Genomic DNA, 21,421 nt, shown 5'->3' with positions numbered 1-21,421 from the left:
CAGTAGCTAAGGAATCGAAGGACCTTAGGTATGTTTCTTTTCCTTCAAAATCTATATTGTTTCTGTCGAGAGAAGGAAAGCACCTGTTGCCTTTGCTTTATATGGTAGCATAACATAGCACTAGGGGCAGGGCAAGATGGCTCTATGTAATTTTGACATAGTAGGGGCATGTGACCTCCTCCTCTTCTGTTTTGATGTCATGTACTCCTGTCTTTGTGGTTTTGAAAGACTTAGCATGAATCGGTCGGTCATGTATATCTCAATTAATTTCTGAGACTAAATAACTTTATTTTATAATGCATGAATTAATAACCTCTGAAAAAACAAATATATAACCTAATTAGTTGGTTATTTTCTTGTGTTTTCTTAACATGGAGTCTTGGGTTTTTTTTAATCCACGGTTTCCTGGGCTGATGCCATAATGGGCTCTTGTGTAGACATGTGTTTTCGAGGCCTTACATGGAAAGGACCCTCGGGCTGGGTCTCTTGTTTTACGTGTTCATGGGCCATGATAATTCGGAAGAGAATAATACAAAAGAAAAAAACAATTAAATAAAAACAAAAAAGAAAAGGATAGAACAGATTTTTTATATGAATTTAAATCTTCTTTTATTATTTTTCATAGCCAATTCTTTTTAAAAAAAATCATTTTAGCATATTTTTGCTCCATACCGAAAAACCCATTTTTAAAAGGAAAAAAAAAATGAAAAGGAAAAACTACAAAATAATATTTTGCATATCTTAGCATTTTTTATTTGTTTTGTCATTTCGAAAAAAAGAAAATATTTTGCATGTCATTCAGTCTTAGCAACAAGTTCATTAAGCTTTGGCCTACATTAAAAGGCAAGTTCTGTCGACATATAAAAAATAAAAATAAAATAAAATAACGGATAGAATTTTATCTTTGAAAAAATATCCTACAAATACAAATTAATGTCATGAATTTATTATAAAAAAAACCTCCTTTACCGATGAAATTTCCTATTCATAGGATTTGATGTCAAAGTTTTTTTTTTTAAAATCAAAATTGATGAAATTTCTAATTTTAAAGATTAATGTTATTTTTTTCCGGAGTTTATATTTTTAGAGATTCACATCAAGATTTAAAATTATGGATAAGTTAAAAAATATAAAATTTTAAAATAATATAAACAATAACAACCTTTCATCTAAAAAGATGCAATAAAGATGATGTCTATTATTTTTTAAGTATAAAAACTAAAAAAAACTTGATTTTGATGGTAGGATGGCGGTGGTTAATGAGAGGAACATGCAAGAGACATAGTTTTATTAAATTATTGGATTAGACATAAACATTAATTACTAATGATAACTTTCCCACAACTCTTCTTAAGATCATAAAAATCCTTAGTTGTTTAATCCCAAAAAAATTCAAACACACCATTAACATCAAGTCATGGATGATAACATGATGACAACTGGAGGCTTATATAATCGTTAATTTTAGGACACGTGGGATTAGTCGAGGTGCATGCAAGTTAGCCCAGATACCCACGATAATAATAATAAAAAAAATCCATGGTTGGCCTCAATTCCATTCATTTGTCTACTAATTACACTATTTCAAACATAAAATCCTAAAATATTAAATCAAACAAATATTTTCCCAATAAATTTTCAAATTTCTAATAATTATAAAATGCTTCAAAAAAAGACATAATTAGTCCAAACATGTACTTATCATCACATCATAAATAAAATAATTCAAACACACCATTAACACAATTTCATGTTCAAAATAAAAAACTTCCTATACATAAACATTCAAGGCTGGGCACCTATGGTTTAAAAATCCATGGTTGGCTTCAAATTCATTCATCATGGTTGGCTTCAAATTCATTTTATTTGTCTGCTAATTATACCATTTTAAACACAAAATTCTAAAAAAAAAATTCATGGTTGGCTTCAAATTCATTTTATTTGTTTGCTAATTATACCATTTTCCCAACAAATTCTCAAATTTATAATAATCTAACCGTTAGAGAAAATCACATACACAACAAACAATTGAAATTGATTTAAGAGAAGCCTTCCTACACTTTCCAATAACACCAATTCAAAAGAAATTCAGTGAAGGAATCCATGAATTCAAAAACCCACTTGAGTCAACGTAAGAATAAATATGGTTATTATTATAGTTTTAAAAGATGTTTCGAGGGTCAATTTGGGACTATACCCAAATCATGTGTTATATTGATTGTTAACCCAAGTCAATATTAATTATTATCATAATTTTAAAACTTGATTCAAAGATCAATCCTGGGTAAAGCAAAGATCACGTGTTAAAAGGGTAAACTCAGGTTGACCTTGGTCATCATAACATAAAAGCAGTTATTATCATTGTTTTAAAACTTGATTTGAGAATCAACCTGAGAGGTAATGCCTAGACTATGGATCAGGAGAGTGAACTTACTTTAACCCAGGTTAATGTAATGATAAAAATTATTATTATCATAGTTTTAGAACTATACTTAGAGGTCAGCTAAGGCAAAGCTCAAATCACGGTTTGGGATCAACACGAGTTAACCCCTGTCAATATATATGTAAAAATAATTATTATCATAGTTTTAATACCCAACTTGAGAGTCAACACAAGGCAAAGTTTAGATCACCTAAACCAATTTTTTTAAAAAAAATAATAATAAAAGCAATCTTATTTTGACCAATTTTTTTCTTTTAATTAAAAAGTTAATTTTATTTACTTTAGTTGACCTGGGTTTTTGATCGAAATTAAATTGAGTCAATCCTTCCTCTAGTTTTTTTTCTTAAGCTCGAACTAGTCTAGGCCTTTAATTAACCCGTTAAATCAGTATTGGTTTTATAATTATAGTTATTATAATATAATTAATTTCAACACTCAATATAAACTAAAGTAAAACAAATATATCTAATTATTTTTTTAATATATAAGCTTAACAATAATACATATTAAAAGTAAAATATTTTTTTTAATATTTTATTCTGTTTTATTTACCTTAATCAAACAAAAGATAAACACTATCATTTTATATTATACATTCCTACCAAATGTAATTTTATCTCTATTTTTTTTTCCTGTTATCTTCGTTGCTTAGGTCTCTTTTGTACTGTTAAAATAACCAAACTTTATCTTTATATCTTTATAGCCTAATTCTCTGTTTTTTTTTTGGAATACAAGGTACTGTAATATTCTAGAATTAATTTGTACCCTTGCAACCCAGGCCCCAACCTCCTTGTAACATAGCTTTGTCCTTTTTTTTCTTTCTAACGAATATAAAACCACTTTTCCTTTCCCCCAAGGAAGCAATGTGTATTTTACTTCTTTTATAATAAAATATTGAAAAGAGACACAAATTAATTCTGGAACTGGTTAAATCCCAAATAAATTCTGGAGCTGATCATGTGACAAATTGCGTAGTATATAGATTTCAGCTATATATACATAGGAATTGCTTTCCAACTAAAGGCACCAGCAGCTTTAAATTGTAGTGTGGTTTAGATGTAAATCCAATTTGCCTTCATTCATATTTTAAATTTTGAATTCATTTATAATAAAATTTCCCTCATTATAAATAGTTCCTCCAAATCAGTAACTTAGGACTGCAGCATTTACTGATCAGGAAGGAAAAAAACAAAAAAACAAAGGACTGCAACATTTCATAGAGGAAAGACTTGAGAAAAGCTTTTTCAATTTGACCTTTTTTTTTTTTTTTTTCTAGAGATGGCTAAGAGTCAGCTTCATTACAATAATTTCTTCGTCCTTGTCCTCATTTTATCAGGTTTATTCAAGAACCCATTTTTTACTTATGAATGTGTTTTATGTATTCAAAGCAAGATTTGTTGAAAGTGATCTTACATTGGGCTTGACAGATTTGTTCAGAGCTTAACAAGCTTGATTTTGATCGGAATAACAATGTGAACTCGTATTGTGAGTCGGTTTAAAGCAGTTTTGGAATTTCTGATGATAAAAGATTCTCGTAATTTATCTTTCAAGAATTTTTTTGGCGGGGCCATCTTAACGTATTATAACTATGGATATCTCATATCTAATTAAATCTTGATGGTTTTACAGTTTTCTTTGATAAAAACATGTTTTTTTTTAGAAAATAATATAAATTATATATCTTGACATTTCACCTAACAGTTTAAATTATTAAGTTGAATTGATTTTTTAACATGGTATCATAATTTTAATGACCAAACGATCACGAGTTCAAAATCTCACCATTCCTATTTATTCGATAAAAATTAAGCATAAGATAGTGCAAATCTTTGCAAGTTTCAAGCTTAAAAGGCTTTCATTTGAGAAAATATATTAAAAAATAATATAAATTATATTTTAAAACTTCACCTAATAACTTAAGCTATTGAGTTACTTTTAATCCTAACAATGCCATTGGTCCTAATCTTCTTTGTGTTTGCTCTTCTTGTTGCCCTTATGTACCTCTAGCACTTTTCATTAAGCACTGCGTACTTTCAATTTATTTAATCCCCTTCAATAATATATATATGATGCACTTTATCATCATGAATAACTGAAGAATTCAAAAATAGATTTTGAATGGAGTCTTGTTTTCCATCCCTCTCTATGGTTGGATGGAAAACGTAGCCTACAAGGTTCACTGAGTGTTGTCTTTACGGTCAAAAATGTGAGTTATCTTTTAAAAGTGCAAAAACAGATGCTTTATTTTCCTTGTTTCTTTATTAATCAGCCTGCTAACATCTTGAACGATAAGAGAAAGACATGAGGATGGATGATTGAACCGAAAGAGACAAAACGCATGGAGGTGATGACTTGATTTTATCCCAAGTGCTTCTGCACAGTGCCTTCCGAGTCAATTACTCTTGCTTTGTGTAAGACAACACCCTATGGATGGCAATGGATGATAGGAAGAGAAAAATCAAATAGCATTCACTGATTTTGTACCAAAATACTGTATCCGTATACAATAGTCAAGACTCATCTCTTATGCCCACATTGATGATGCTCTAGACCTAAATATGCATTTTGTACATGCCAGAATACGGACTCCTGTTCTATGACAAAGCAGGACAGACATGCATTACATTGGAGGTTGCTTGCAATAATACGTGCAAGAACAAAAGGTATTCCTACACTCTCCCACTCCTAGAGGTTCCTTGGAACATTCTTGGTTACATTTCTGCGAATCACAGCTGTTCATGTCTAGCAGCTTGTGGCATGTGTGCTCTGGAATCCTCACCGCATTGACCTCGTGGATGATTGCCCGGGGTTCGCTAAACTTGGCTGCCAATATGGAAGAAAAGATTAACGAGGGAAACCATGAAGCATGTAATTTCCTAACCTCCCAAGTATCATACTTTCCCGTCCAGTTTACGACATGCTAATATGATTCGTTAATTTTAAGGATTGTTTCAGGTTTAATATGTAATAATTCTGCCACACACACAATGTAATGATAGAACATATGCAACTGGTTCATTATCTGTAGGGTTCAAAGAGAATAACCTGAGACTAGCAAGAGTAGAAGAGAGAAGAGTGCGTAGGATATCCTCATATTCCAGCTTCAGCTTCAGCCTGGTCTTGCAGCTCAGCTTCCTCTTGGTTGAAGGAGAGGGGCCTCGATGTTCATGCCTTGATTATATAGTAGCTAAGATTCTTTCAACGTAAATAAAGGGTTCAAATCATATCAAATCACTGGCTACTGAATATTTTCTTCGAAAGAATAATTTGTATCTTAGATCCCCAAGTCACTTCTGTAGTACTTGTGACAAGCTTGCTGTAAAGCATATATTCTTTTCTTTGAAGAGACCATCCTTTTCAACCTTTTCCATGCTTCATTAAGATGACAACAGAGGACAGCATACCACGGCTACAGAGATGTGTCAAATTATCAACTTGCTTGCTGACCGCTGCTTATTATGTACTAACAATTTCGTGCATACGTAATTTCTATTTATTTTTAGTAGTTTATAATAATAATATTAACTAGTGCATCCAATTTGATCTTAAAAACGAAAATGCGAGGCAAACTTGGTCATGAAAACAAAAATACAACGAAAAGATAGAATAAAAAATATTTTCCATGACATTACATAATTTCTTTTTTTCCTTTTGCCATTTAGTCCAACTGTGACTCCCACAAAAGATAGATAGGCCAGTTTGGAAACATGGTATAAACAGTATTCTATTAAAATTTATTTATTTTTAATTATATTCATATTAAAAATAATTTTTTAAAAATAAAAATATATATTATTTTAATACATTTTTAAATAAAAAACATTTTTATCCCTCAAAACATTACATGGCTGAAACTGGTTGGAGACCACAATCAAACACCCCGACATAAGTGGAAAGGAATCCTGAGAAACTACAATTCTAATTCGTTCACGAATATCCTGCCCGACAAAACTAAAACTTCGTTTCTTTCCACAATGCTTAGAACTTGCACGCTCGCTCCAACTCCACAAGTCTATTATCAAGTTGATGCCGACGGCCAAAAAAAAAAAAAAAACCACGAGGATAACTTATCTACTAGTTAACATTCAATGCTTGAGCGGGAATGGTTTGAAGAACACAGCTATACAGTATCTTCAAAATATACCCACTAGTGAGTGCTGTAAAATGAAATGCAAAACTGGGGAGCTAACATTTAATTTGAAAACTGGATAAAATGAATTCCAAATTCCCTCAAATATGTTATGATCTTGCTTAGGAGAATGTCTTTAATCACTGACAGATATTAAAACTGAAATTGAAAATCCTATGGATTTGCACCAGTCCACAAAGACTGCAGAACGACAAAACAAACTGCATAACAAAACGCTGGGAGGAAACCTAGTAACCACCCTTGAGATCGTTAACAACATCATATGGAATGGGAGTAACAGTTTCCAATGTAGCACCTTCCACCATGAAACCAGGTTTAGGACCCTCTGGCTGCCTCTTTGTGCAGATAACCTCACCTCTGGCCTTAGCCTCTGCCTTTAGTTGATCATTCTTCTTCTTCCTGAGACGGAATTCCTCAGTGCACCTTGAAGGCAGCAAATGTTCCACTCTGACATGGATCCTCTTCCTAATGATCCTGTTACCCACCTGTGATCAAGAAAATGGATTAAATGGCAGTCCTCCAACCACAAAAAATATAAAATACGGCAAACAGCATCAATCACCAATGCAAAACAAACAACCATCATGGAAACAAACACGCAAGACAATCCATTACAATGATATGCAAAGCACAAAATATTAGGCCATGTTGAGCAATGGAGAAATAATGTCATATAGCAGCTAAACAATAACCAATTAAAACATACACATGATTTTCTAGCTTGTTTCCCACGAATCATCAGTTAAGGTTATCTACAATTGAAGCTAAAAAGAGAACACCTTTAATGGTGCAACAGGAATCAAGAAGTCTAACAACAAACAAAGTGTTGGCTCAATCTCATGCAAAAAGCAAAATTAAACCATTCAGAAGCTAACAACAAACAAATTTGTCAACGAAAAAATTAAGAAAAACAAAAACCTTTCCTCACATCATATTACTTCAGCTTCAGTCAAATGCCAGATACCTAGCATATTTGGGGAGGGGGGGGATTCTACCTTTCACTGGCACAGTCATATGCTCCAACAAGCAACAAAAACCATAACGAAAATAGCACTTTAAGAAAGAAAGAAAAAAAGCAACAAAATCAATAAGAAAAACAGCCAAAAACCTTAATAAATAGACCCTCAAGTTCATCAGTAAGTCAACAACATCGTAAATTGATATTCTCGCACTAACTGGCTTCTTTAAGATACAAGAGGAAAAAACGCATATCAACCATAAAACAGCTATCTATGTCGATCAAACATATAAGTAAAAAAGCCTATCATTTCCAAACAGACAAAACATCAAGCACATAAAGCACACTAAAAATAATTACCAAAAACAGGAAATGAAATAAGTAGATACCTGCTTGTTGATCTCTACGCCGACGGCACGTTTGGTGACATTCCAGACTCTGCCAGTACGTCCATGGTAAAACTTGTGAGGCATACCCTTGTGGATGGCGCCGTTAACCTTGACGTCTACATGGTCTCCAATCTTATAGGTTCTGAGGTAGGTTGTCAATGGAATGTAACCCTTCTTTCTGAAGGGACGAGCGAAGAGATCTCTAGTGCGAGACCGGAGACCGTGACCAGCCGGCATTTTGTGTTTGAGTGAGTGTGAGGTTGCGCGGTGGCTCTGAGATAGAGGGGAAGGGTGCTCAGAAGGGACTAAAACCCTAGATGGGAATTTTATAGGTGGTTTTGGACTAGGGTTTGTGGTTGCGGCTCTGGCTTCTGGGTTTTGTTTGTTTTGTTGGGCCTAATAATGCTGAAATTTCAGTGTTAAATTCATGGGCCTGTGGGTTTTGTTTATTTTGTTGGGCCTAATAATGCTGAAATTTCAGTGTTAAATGCATGGGCCTGTGGGTGTTGAATTTGATTGGGGAAAGGGCATTTAGTTGGGTCTAAATAGTATTTTCAGAAAATGGGTAATTTCGGGGACGTGTATGTTTGGCGAGCTATAAATAAATTTGGTTTGAAAATGAAATTGAAACCGATAATTGCTAATGGCACTTTTGTTTTTTGGATTTTTTTTCAATTCAATATTTTAGATAAAAATTTTATTGAATTTTATTATTCAATATTAAATAGATAACAAACTATTTTTTTATATTTTTTATCATATAATAATTTTTTTACAAAAAAGAATAATTCGATCCAATAAAATACATAACCTGAATTGTGGGTTGAGAAAGGTTAACTTGACTATTTTTTTTTTCTCTTTTGATTTTTTGTTTTTTGAATCTATTTAGTCAACAAAGTCATATCTTAACAATTTTTATATAATTTAATTTAAAATCTAGGTTAAATAAAAAGTCGGGTAAGACATTTTCAAAATTAAAACCATTGTACTTAGTTTAATGACAATATTAAAAAATATTATACGGTTCAGATATTTTTTTTTGTCAAATTTGATCCAAGTTGCACCGATAGTATGAAAAACCTAAGATCTAAGAACCTTAAGTTTTGACACCAGACTCAAGAAAATTGAGTCCTAACACAAGATCCAACACGCGGTTTTGCCAACTCTAGGAACTTGGGTCTGCACACCCTAGGTAGTTGGTCTTCAGACCCACTTGCCTAGGACTGTGGCCAGACGCGTGGATCTGGCCCTAGCATGTAGGACTGGGCAACCCAAATCCAGGTGTCTACAACTTGGGCCCTATGGTGGAGTCACGTGAGGATAAAAGGAGGCAAGTGCCCCCTTAATTTTTTCTAGAATTTTACGAATTGATTTGATTTTACATCGAGAATTTTACTATAACAATAAAAAGAGGTTTCTGTGAAGATTCCAAGCAAATTTCAATCACATGATATCCGTCACTTATATTATTTTTTTAAATATCTACTTCTAGGAAAATCTTAAGATATTAAAAATATTTTGGATACAAATTAAAATTTGGTGGGATTTAGATTTTATAATCACTTAACTATTCAAGAGGAGTGTAAATCTATATAGGATGTTAATATAATAGTTTTGGTGAGGGTTTAATACAGGGAAAGAAAAGTGAAAAGTTATTATTGACTTTTATATATATATATATATATATATATATATATATAGCTCATTTATCCAAAAAATTTATAAATAGAGAGCCACATTTTCTTTTTACCGTCGGTTGCCTGCCTCTTTCTTTTATATAAATTTCTCTTCAAGTCCACATAATCAAGTAATTTCTTTTGCTTTATTTTATGTTTTAGGTAAATTTCTTTCTATCTTTTCTATTTATTTTATTGTCTAATTTTAGTTTTATTCTTTTATAATTAGTTATTAAAAATATTAGGGTTTATGATAATTTAGGGGTTTCGATATGAATATGTTTAAATATGTTCAAAATAAATGTTTGAATTTACTAATTTAATCCATTAAATGTTTCTTTTTTTATTATAAATGAATAAATTAATGTTCATGCAAAACTACTATTCTTGACATCTTTTGTACTAGCATATTAGATTATTGAAATTATTTAACTGAGATCTCTTAATTCACTATAATCATGGATTAATTTTTTAATTGAGGTATCTTAATTTATAATTTACATATATTGATTGTTATTTTATATCAAAAATTTATTTGTAAATAATTGTTAATGAGATGCTTGGAGTTAGGTGAGGGCATGGGTTTAAATCCCATAAGCTACACCTTTTCTATCATGGTATTTTTTCTTATTTGAAACTAGAGTATAGTATTAAAACTTGTTTCATATATTTGACTTAGTGAGTTCATACAATTTTTTTGTGTGTTTTCTAGAAATAATTTAAATGTCTTGAAATTATTAAGTATAATTTAATCAACATACTTATTATATGCATATCGATATGAATTGAAATGAGTTTTGATGAATTAATGTGTATTTTGCTATGAATTTCATGTGAAAGATTTAGAATTATTATGTAACTCCACTGACTTTTGTTTAACAGAGAATTATTGTATAGTTGTATTAATTATTATGTAGATATTAATGATAATAAAAAAAATTTAGCAGGTTCATCAATTAAATTAACATACCACTAGACAAGTATTTCAAGTGTAAATCGCTCGAGAATGAAGAGTCATTCAAAGCTTCAAATCATATAACTCAATCAAGTTCAAAGAAAAATCATATTAAAAAGTTATATAATATTTGTTAGTAATTTGCAATCATCTAAAAAACTTTGGCTCCACCACTGTTGGGGCCTGCATGTTCACCTAAACCCAAACTGTCTGTTTTCTCCCCAATTAAAAAGACAACCCCACCCTCTGAAATATTTGCAACTCTTTGCGGCAAAAACAACTTTGTCATTATACCGTTTCAATTCACCGTGCTTTTAGCTAAAAGCAAATCTAAACAATGTAATTTATAATGAGATCATTCACAATCTATAGTAACTCATGCTACAATAACTCACTCAGAGTCCCCCTTCTCCGGTCATGCCTTTCAAGAATTCGGTGATTTAAGTATTATTTAATAATTTATTTTAAATATTAATATTAATAAATAAAAAATTCAAAAAAAACCAAAAATATTTAATTCAAAACAAAAAAATATTTCAAAATTTGTGAAAAGCACGGATAAGGATTTGCCAGCTTTCCCATTGCTGTTGCTGGTATTTATATTTGTTCTTTGAGAATAAACTCTTCTAATTTTTTTTCTCGCAAGATTATTTACTTGAATTTCCTTTTATCAGTATTCCTTGAGTCAATTTTGTTTTTCTGATAATCCACCACAGAGCTTTATTGACAGCTAACTCAATTCTCAACCCAGCAGCGTTTAGTTTGGTGGATTCTTCGGAAAGGTAAAGCGAGTTCAGCAATCATTATTTATTTAGCTCGCGTTTCGCTGATGATGGGATAAAAAAACTTGACATAAAAAGAGTAATCATTGCAGATGTGTTTTTCCAATAATAGTAGAGGTAGTTTCAAAACGCTATCTCATTGTTTCATCACCGGAGCTCTGCCCTCTGCGTCCCTTCTCCGCCGGCGATACCTGCCTCAAAGAGTCACATTACGGCCACTCCTAACAGGTGGGGACTGGGGACCTTGCAAGATCATTTTCTATTTCTTTATAGACCTATGATCCGCTTCTTGAGCAGCTAAAATATTGGTCAAATTGCTGTCTTTCAGTCATCTTTTCCTTTCACGTTTTTCTCTGTTTACCGCGTCTTCTGTTCTTTTTCTTTGATTTTGCCCCCTAACATATTCAACAAAAAGAAGGTCGACTAACTATCGGTGTTTTAGAAATAATACTTTAAGATAAAGGGTTTGTTTTTCATGTGGTCTTAAATTCAAGTTATGTAGTTGTTAATATAATAACTACTAGAGGTTTATATGATCGTTAATTAATTTTAGAATCTGTGAAATTAATCGAAATATGTCCAAACTAATCCGAATATCCATATTAATATATATATATAAAAAAAAGCCCACTTGAAACTTTTCACCTCTGGTGTGATTATTTAAGGTTATTGCTTAATATTATCTTGTTTATTCATCCTCATTGGCTTGTTGATTAATTAACAAAGTAGACTCTGTTTTACTCAGCCTTGTGAGATAATGATTTCCCCTTTTGCAAGTTGCTTCAAGATAACTTGCAACTAGACATATGATGTTTACAGAATTGCCACTGCCACCTTCATCTATGATGTTCTTCAACTCAGTTTACGCCCTTTTTTTTTCTTTGTACATGAAGAGGAATCATAATGCTTATCCACTAGTTAGTTTATTTATATTTATATCTTAGTCATTATTTCTTAGATATATTTATATATAAAAATATATATTTTTAAATTATGTTTAGGCCAGATTTGATAATATTTGTATTCTATTTATTATCCATCAAATAAAAAAAAACAAAAAAAAAAACTCATTTGAGTTGATTGAGTCGAGTTGAATTAAATTGTAATCTCTATATATAAAATGCAATAGCTGCATAGAATAGCAGAAATTTTACGGGCCATCCAATAAACGGTTGAATTTATCTACTTGGCATATAACTTTTGAATCGACAGCCAAAATTGGTGAAATTTCATGAATAATTTTTCAACATGGCACATTCAAGTTAGTGAAAACGGTGAGAATTGGAGACCATAGCTGGATTCGTTTGAAAATTCATCATTTCACGTCAGTTGACCACCACATCAATAATTTTTTTTTTCTTCTTGTTGATTTTTTCTTTCCAAATGTCCGGAGAACTTTTTGTACAGAAATCATTCAGACAATGAAGTCTACGGCGGCCAAAGCATGAAGCCACTGTGTCTGACTTTGCCCCACCTCTTCATTTCTTTCCAGCGATCATTCTCTAGTGGAAGCACAAAATATCTTGTTGAGTATTATTACCAGACCCACTAAGGTATGTAGCTCCCTACACCTATTTAAATCCTCTGTTTTCTTTCTTCTCTAAAAGCCAGTACCATCTCCCTTTACTTATCTTCACCATGGCCAAAATCCTCCAAAACCTCGCTTCCAGCTTCCTCATTCTCTCAATAGCTCTCTCATTCTTGATCGTTGCCAATGCAAAACCTCAACGTTTCACTAAGTACTTGTCACCCGCAACGCTAGGCCTCAAGAAAGAGAAACTAAGCCACCTTCACTTCTATTTCCATGACATAGTCAGTGGAAAAAATCCAACCGCGGTCCGAATAGCCCGTGCAGACATGACAAACACATCTTCAACAGGATTTGGAATGGTGGCGATGATTGATGACCCCTTGACCATGACGCCTGAACTCAGCTCCAAGCTTGTAGGAAGAGCACAAGGGATTTATGCATCAGCTTCTCAAAATGATATTGGTTTGTTAATGACTATGAATTTTGTTTTCATGGAAGGGAAGTACAACGGAAGCACTCTCAGTGTTTTGGGACGTAATAGTGTGTTCTCCACCGTGAGAGAGATGCCGATTGTCGGTGGAAGTGGCCTTTTCCGGTTTGCACGGGGCTATGCTCAGGCCAGTACTCACAAGTTTGATCGTTCAACCGGTGATGCTGTTGTGGAGTACAATGTCTATGTCTTTCATTATTAACCGCCTTCTAGCTACTGAGGATTCCCTTTTTGTACTCAGACTTTGCTAGAACTTAGAAAGTGATTAACAAAAGAAAACTGCTATCACCTAGATGGTCTTGACAGAGATTTGCTAATAACTTTTTTTCCCCCATATCACTATCTATTGTTTTGGTTTCCCTACAGTTATTTGATATGAAAGTTGATTTGTAATTCTTGTCTGAGTATTTTTCATGCATCTAATGATATATCCTCCTTAATCCAAGATGTTCTGAATAATTGTGCCTATGTGCATCGTGCTCTCAACTTTATTCACGTCATGTTCTTTTCAAACGCGAATAATTGACACAAGTTACCCTCCAACGGTGAAAATGTTGGTCAAATGCCAAGCACATCACAGAGTGAACTAATTAAGGTTATTGGGGTTACTATAGTGCAGAATTGAGACATATTTGGTTCTTCGTAAAGACCTTACACGGTGAATTTTGTTACCTGTCGTTGCCGGGTGCGCGGCGTCGTTGCGGGGTGCGTGGCGTCGAGCAACGACGGATCTAACTCCTGTAAGTGTATGTTAGGAGAATAACCTAAAAATGAGCTACAACACCTGTAATCATATTCTTTCACTCCTCGAAGTTTTAGTTTAATCCTAGAATATTAACTGGCTAGATCGAAAGATATGCTGTGGAAATTAGGAGTGTCACTGCCTCAATCCTTCACGTATATAGGAAGTTATGCTTTTAGAGAATTATTTTTCATGCGCAACATAACGAAGTTCTTGAGCAGTATTGTGATTGTAAGAGATTACGCAACATAACAATGAAGTAGAATTTCTATTTTTGTTCCATACTCTGTTTGTGACTTTTCTTTTGCTTTCATTAGGGCATCTTCAAAGCTGACCGTAAACGAGAAGCCAAAATTGAAAAAATGTTGTTCTTGGTTGATCATCTTTGTTTTATGTATTTCAACAAGGATAACATATAAAATGTCAAAATCTCATTTCTTCAACAAAAATATCATTCCTCGATATGTTTCCAAAAAAAAAAAAAATTCAAAACCCAATTTACACAAGAAAAAGTAAAATATATTTGAAATGGTTAGATTTCATGAAATATATACAGCAAAAACAATAAATTTTTTTAAAAAATTAGAGTTCTAAGGATCCCTTTAAACATATTTAGAGTTATTTTAGGATTTATATGAAAATTATCCAAAAATTAGATATTCTTTTCAACTTTGAATATTTACTTTAAAAATATGCAATAAACTAATTGACTAGATGTCACTAACAAAAACAACATTATTTCTTTATTTTGTAGTAGATCAAATATATTAAAATATAATTAGCTCTTCTAAATAATTTTTTTTACCATTTAAGTGTAAATAAACAAAAAAATTATTTACATTAATAAAAATCTATATTACCAAATTGACTATTCTTATTAACACATCCAAGGAAGATGCTCTTATGACCTTTAAATACATGGCATTCACTTTAAAGCACTGAAATTTGAGATCTAGATGGTGCCCAATCGAATAAACATGTTTATTTGTAAATGTGATTTTAAATGTTTTTTTAAAATATTTTGTATTTAAAAATATATTAAAATAAATTTTTTTATTTTTTAAAATTATTTTTGAGATCACTATATTAAAATAATATAAAAAAATTAATTTTAAATAAAAATAAAAATTTTAAATTTTTTAAAACAGAAAAACAATGCTTCCCAAAAAGTTGACAAAAGCTAAAAGCAAAATCATAAAAGCTGACAAAAGATAAAAGCAAAATCATAGCAAAATCACAAGTGCCCTTCTTTCGAGGAAAAACACAAAATTCAAACGTCCAATAGTCTTTGCCCGTTTGTCTTCTTTAGACCATGCCGTCACCTCTACCGACTACCATTTCACTTTTCACAATCTGAACTCTGTCTCGAAGTCTAAAAGTAGGTCATGGGTTAGGTTACCTTTCATTCGGAAATCTCAAGACGTTGAGCTTCTCTTATTTTCTCTTTATTCAATATTTGAGTTATTTGAAACTATCTAAGAGGTAATCAGTAATACAAATTTTGAATTAATTTGTTTTGTTATATATATATATATAAAATTTATGATTCGAGTTTTATAATTATTCATATAATAATTACTAAAAATTTATGTAATCATTAATTTCAGAACCCATAAAAATTAATTAAGATACAAACAAGTTAACCCAAACACTCATATATATGAGTTCTTTTGATTGACTTAACAATTGCCTCTAATTTATATGATAATTTTGAGTGGCATTAATTTTATTCAGCCATCAGACTTTTTAATTTCTCTGTTTATGTTTCTTTCATTATTGAGACCTGTTTATTTTTTATTTTTTAATTTTATTTATTTATTTATTTTAAATTATATTTTTTTAGTATTTTTAAATTGTTTTGATGTATTGATATTAAAATTATTTAAAAAAAAAATAACCATTATTACATTTTCGAAGAACACCTATATGGCAAACAACAATAATGGACATTGTTTTTTTACTGATATTGGGTTGTTCCTACTCTACATTCAAGTCATATTTTACTTACTATTTTATGCTTAAAGCATGTTGTTTACAGAAAACTTTAGAATTTACAATTATTTCTCTTAGAACACAGTGTAAATGGTAAGAGATTTATTTTCTTTTTCAGGTTTATTAAAGGGATGTTGTTGAGCGTGTAGTCCATTGATTTTTTAAAGTATTTTTTATTTAAAAATATATAAAAATAATAATTATTTTTATTTTTAAAAAATTATTTTTGATATTAACATATTAAAACGCGCAATTTGAAAACACTAAAAAATTAATTTAAAGTAAGAAAAAAATAAATAAAATCTCAATATTTTTTAAAAAATACTTTTAAAACATAAAAATAATTTATTTTATTCATCATCCCAAAGCCAAAAGTGTTCAAGATTTGTTTTTTAATTTTAACATTTTGAGTAGTAGTTATACTCTCTCTCTCTTTTTTTAAGCATATTACACGTTTTGTAATTGTGTCAAGATCTCATTGGTGATAATATATTTGTTCTGTAAACTACAAATGGAAAACATCAATTATTATCTCATTGGTGATAATATTTTTGTTTTGTAGGATATGTGATTTTGTTTTAGAACTTTAAATGTGTGATTGATAGTGAGGCGAGATTTGAAGTTTTTTTTTTTTTTTTTGGAGATACAATTAATTTAAATACAATCTACACCGAATTAAATTCTACAAATAAATGCTTTTTTTTTTGGACCCCATCTAAAAATTCGCCTCGCCAAACCGCACTCCCAACTCCCAAGAGCCACTTTTATTTGGAAAGCTCTCCCCGCCACGAACTCCTCCTTAATACCAAACCTTAGCCCATTTAAACCTTGTATTCTTTCTCTGCCAACCATCAATTAGATCTGATTCACCATGGCCAAAACCTCCAGAAATGCCACTAGTTCCTTCGTTTTTCTCTTCGACATTATCATTCTCTTCTCCTTGACCCTTGTTACAGCAAAGTCTGACAGTTTCTCAGGACACTTGTCTCCTAAAAAATTAGGCCTCAAACGAGAGAAACTAAGCCACCTTCACTTCTACTTCCATGACATCGTCGGTGGAAGAAACCCAACTGCAGTTCCAGTTGTCCGAGCACCCATTACTAAGAAATCCTTCTCATCATTTGGGCTGGTCACAATGATGGATGACCCTTTGACCGTAAAGCCCGAGATCGACTCAAAGCTTGTAGGAAGAGCACAGGGGATTTATGCATCGGCATCGCAAAGTGAACTTAGTTTACTGATGGCATTGAACTTTGTTTTCACAGAAGGGAAGTATAATGGGAGCACCCTTAGCATTCTGGGGCGAAACAATGTGTTTTCCGGCATCAGAGAGATGCCTATTGTTGGCGGAAGTGGGCTTTTCAGGTTTGCAAGAGGCTATGCTCAGGCAAGTACTCATGAGATTGACTTCAAAACTGGTAATGCTATTGTGGAGTATAATGTTTATGTCTTCCATTATTGAGTTTTTATTGCTTGATTTTTTTTTTTTAATATGTACTCCTGTGGACACAATTTATTTTTGTATTTTTTTATATTTCTTGGATGTTCGGACCAATTTATATATATTTATACTAATTTTAGTTTAAATATTTGTAATATTCAAATTGATGATTTTTTAGAACAAACTTTAGAATCCGGTTTATTTTTGTATTTTTAACTAATTTTTTATTTATCTTTGAGTGTGTTTGTGTTTGAATGTGTTTTTAAAGTTTTTTAAGAAGATAATATAATATATTATAATATAATATAATATAAAGATAAAAGATAAAACGAATATTGTAATATATTTTTAATTAAAAATAATTTTGAAAAAAGCATCTAATCTGCTGGATGCATCATGTTTATGGTTGGACACGGTACTTTTTAAGTCTAAATTAATAAACAGGATGTCTTGATGGGCCAAGATATTTGTAAAGAGAACGAGGATGACGAGGATGATGTAGTGTTGACACCTTTTATTTTCCGGATATATTGGTCATTTAGCATAGAAATTAAAAAGAAATGATGATATGTTTTAGTAAAATAATATATTTTTTAAAATCAGGATTAGAACAGAATCATAATATTTAATTAATGTTTCAATTGTGATATATAATTGATTTTGTGTTTTAGAATTGCAACACTTAATTGATGTTGTGTTTTAAAATCTGATATAAATTAAATGTTGAGGTTCTGTGACATCAATTAAATTCTAGTAACAATCTCATTCATTCTGTCGTACCCGACATCGCGGTGGCCTTAAAAATAATTCTAAATTATGGAAAGAGAACAGATTTCTGGCATTTGGTTCTTTTAAGGGAAGAGTCTTGTTTAAGGAGTTGTCACCTAGTATTACGGTCACTAGGAATCCTAACTAGTCAACAGAGATTCTATGGTTCGGAATTGGTTACGTAAAAGGAAAGATATTAGAACCCCTTAAACGTTCAGCCTAAGGCAAACTGCATTGCTGTTTTTGTCTTAAATTGCTAAATTTTATTTGTTTACGCTCTAATGGTTTATTCGCAATATTCCTAACTCTGGCGTCAGTGAATATCTAACTATGAATAATTCCAATTCTGGCATTTGTAACTATTACATAGCTATAAAATAAATTTAGATCAATATTTTTTATTCCTGACTCTAACGCTAGTGAATAAACAAACAAGCTAGATTCATTTTATTACGCGTTCACATATTTTTTTTTTATTTCTTTTGTAGTTAAATAAAAAACAAACAAACAAAAAAAACAAATAAATCAGTGTTTTTATTCCTGACTCTAGCGTCAGTGAATAAACCAATAAAATAAATGTTATTTTTTTACACATGCACACATATTTTTTTATTTCCTTATTGCTAAATAAAATAAAATATAACGAATAAAAATAATATAAATTTAAACCAATATTTTATTCCCGACTCTGGCGTTGGTGAATAAAACAGTAAATTTATATTATTTTTATTCATGCACACACATTTTTTTTTCTATTTTTAGGGCTGGGCCTAGCGTAGCCCACACGGGCTGGGCTAGATCCAGCCAGCTCGGCCCGGCCATTGGCCCAAGCTAGTGACCCGATCGGGCCACATGAGGCACGCGTGATCCAAATCACGCGTGCCGTGTCTTTGGTTTTAAATCAGAACAGGTAGTGAAGATGAATTAATGAAACACGGGGGGGGGGAACAGAGCATAAGACTTACCTGGTTCGCTTGCAGAGAGGTTGCACGAGATTGCTGAGGGCGATGTTTCTGCTTCGAATTTCCTCTTACTTCCTTCTGCTTGTATTCCCTACTGTATTCCTTTCCTATGTCTCTATTTTGGCCTGTTTTTCTTTATTTTTTATGCTCTCTCTCTCTCTCTCTCTCTCTCTCTCTCTCTCTCTCTCTCTCTCTCTCTCATTTTTCTTAAGTTAGAACTGGTGAGGGAAGCCTATTTCTGGTATGGGAGCTCTGGAGAGGAACCTAAAAGTTGTGTGCTTTGCTTGTATTTCTCTTCTTTTCGGTTTATATAAAGGCTAGCGGGTTGGTAACGGGTGGTAGGCTGAGGGTCGACCACCATTAAGGTGCCCATAACTGAAGCCAACGGATGAAATCTGCTGCAACGTCTTTCTACCTTTACTGTGGAAAACGGTTGCTGGCTTAAAGAAGAAGAAGATGAACATGATCTTCAAAATGACGCCGTTTGGAGATAAACAGTGGCCATTTTCGCTTTGACCTGTGAAGTTTCGAAACTTTTATAATTAGACCCCTGGTTTAAACTGTAATATCCCCTGCATTTCGACGCCTTTTACAATTTAGTCCTTGGACTTTAATCTGCTGCAATCGTGTCCCCAATTAACCCCAAACTTTGCTATTTCTCCAATTAAGTCCCTGATTTCATTAATTTATTTAAATCCAAAGTCCAATTAAGTCTAAAACTTATCAATTTTCCAATTAAGCCCCTGATTGGATGAATTAAATTAATCCCAAGCTTAATTAAGTCTAAAAATTTATCAATTCTCCAATTAAACCCTTGATTGGATGAATTAAATTAATTCCAAGCTTAATTAAGTCTAAAAATTTATCAATTCTCCAATTAAACCCTTCATTGGATTAATTAAATTAATTACAAGCTCAATCAAGTCTAAAAATTTATCAATTCTCCAATTAAACCTTTAATTGGAATAATTAAATTAGTTTCAAGCTTAATTAGATTAATTCCAAAGTTTAATTGAACCCCAAAACTTCTAATCATGTTGCCCTTAACCTAAATTTTAATTCATTCTTCATTTATTTCATTTTACTTGTTTTTTCCATCATTATTATTATTTTTTCCATCATTTTTTCTTTTCAGTAAATAAAATAATAATAATAATAATAATTAAAATAAAATGGTCAAAAATTGGGTTATGACACATTCCACAAAAATAACAACGTCAAATTTTCCCTGCATCTAAATCTAACAAATAACTATTTAGAAACCATATATAAAATCTTATCTCACTTACAAATACTTGTAAAGAACCATAGTAACCAAACACAATAAATTTTTATATTTTATAATCACAAGTAGTTTAAAAAATGCAAATAAAAAAATATATACTTGCAAAATGAATTTTAAATATTTAAATAATACAACATTATAGTAATTGAAATATCAAATCTATCAACATAAGTCATTTATTTATCTATGTTTACGTTGTTTACTAGATGATTTGGGTTTATCAATAGCATGATTGCATCCTGCTCTTGCTTGAGTGACCTTATTCTCTTCCATGACATTTTCAAGATTTAACCTCTCTCCAAAGATATCAAGTCCATTACGATAAATATTGAAACACCAAGACACATATGTATATCCTTTATTTTCTTTGTCAATATTATAAAGCACATATGCAGTTTCTTGACCCTCTCATAGCAACAAGTCAATCTAATATTAATAAAAAAAAATAATGTTAAATTAAAAGATTATAAAATAAAACTCAAATTTTAACATATATTAATTCTAAAAATATTTGATTACTTCTGATATTTAATTTGAATTTACTGGCCATGTTGCTCGTATAACGAGCATGTAGGGGGAGGAAACTACTTAAGATCCAGTATAATGACCCGACAAGTGATACTTATATACCGAATTACATATTCTTTTGTAATTACTTGATGTATCTCTGTAAATATCTCATTGCTCTGTGCATCCCACCGTAATAAATAAACTCTATAACAGCTTAACTAGTTATAATTATTATTTTTACCATGACGATTTATGATGTGCAACTCATCACTCGTATTGATATCACTACCAGAAAATCAATAAATACAAACGGAAATACCGAGGGAATATTTCCGTCGGTAAATTTC

At 31.5% G+C, this 21,421-nt stretch overlaps 3 protein-coding genes across 3 annotated transcripts; 2 read left to right on the top strand and 1 right to left on the bottom strand.

Annotated features, from left to right (window-relative positions):
* Positions 1 to 6,634: 6,634 nt before the first annotated feature.
* On the bottom strand, positions 6,635 to 8,273 carry LOC118050121 (large ribosomal subunit protein eL21z/eL21y). The gene is made up of 2 exons (XM_035060376.2): positions 7,941 to 8,273; positions 6,635 to 7,078 (listed from the first exon to the last, which is right to left on the bottom strand). Exons 1-2 carry the CDS (start codon positions 8,175 to 8,177, stop codon positions 6,821 to 6,823), a joined length of 495 nt encoding a protein of 164 aa, XP_034916267.1. The 5' UTR covers positions 8,178 to 8,273; the 3' UTR covers positions 6,635 to 6,820.
* A 4,526-nt stretch (positions 8,274 to 12,799) lies between these two features.
* LOC118050131 (dirigent protein 22) lies at positions 12,800 to 13,775 on the top strand. The gene has a single exon (XM_035060385.2). The coding sequence runs from the start codon at positions 12,992 to 12,994 to the stop codon at positions 13,574 to 13,576; it is 585 nt and encodes a 194-aa protein (XP_034916276.1). The 5' UTR covers positions 12,800 to 12,991; the 3' UTR covers positions 13,577 to 13,775.
* Positions 13,776 to 16,867: 3,092 nt separating this feature from the next.
* On the top strand, positions 16,868 to 17,639 carry LOC118050141 (dirigent protein 22). The gene has a single exon (XM_035060392.2). It carries the CDS (start codon positions 16,980 to 16,982, stop codon positions 17,568 to 17,570), a length of 591 nt encoding a protein of 196 aa, XP_034916283.1. The 5' UTR covers positions 16,868 to 16,979; the 3' UTR covers positions 17,571 to 17,639.
* Positions 17,640 to 21,421: the final 3,782 nt, after the last annotated feature.

Source organism: Populus alba, chromosome 16 (assembly GCF_005239225.2).
Source record: "Populus alba chromosome 16, ASM523922v2, whole genome shotgun sequence".
Lineage (NCBI taxonomy): Eukaryota > Viridiplantae > Streptophyta > Magnoliopsida > Malpighiales > Salicaceae > Populus > Populus alba.
The sequence above is the reverse complement of the archived record's forward strand: the minus strand, read 5'-3'. Positions and strand labels throughout refer to the sequence as shown.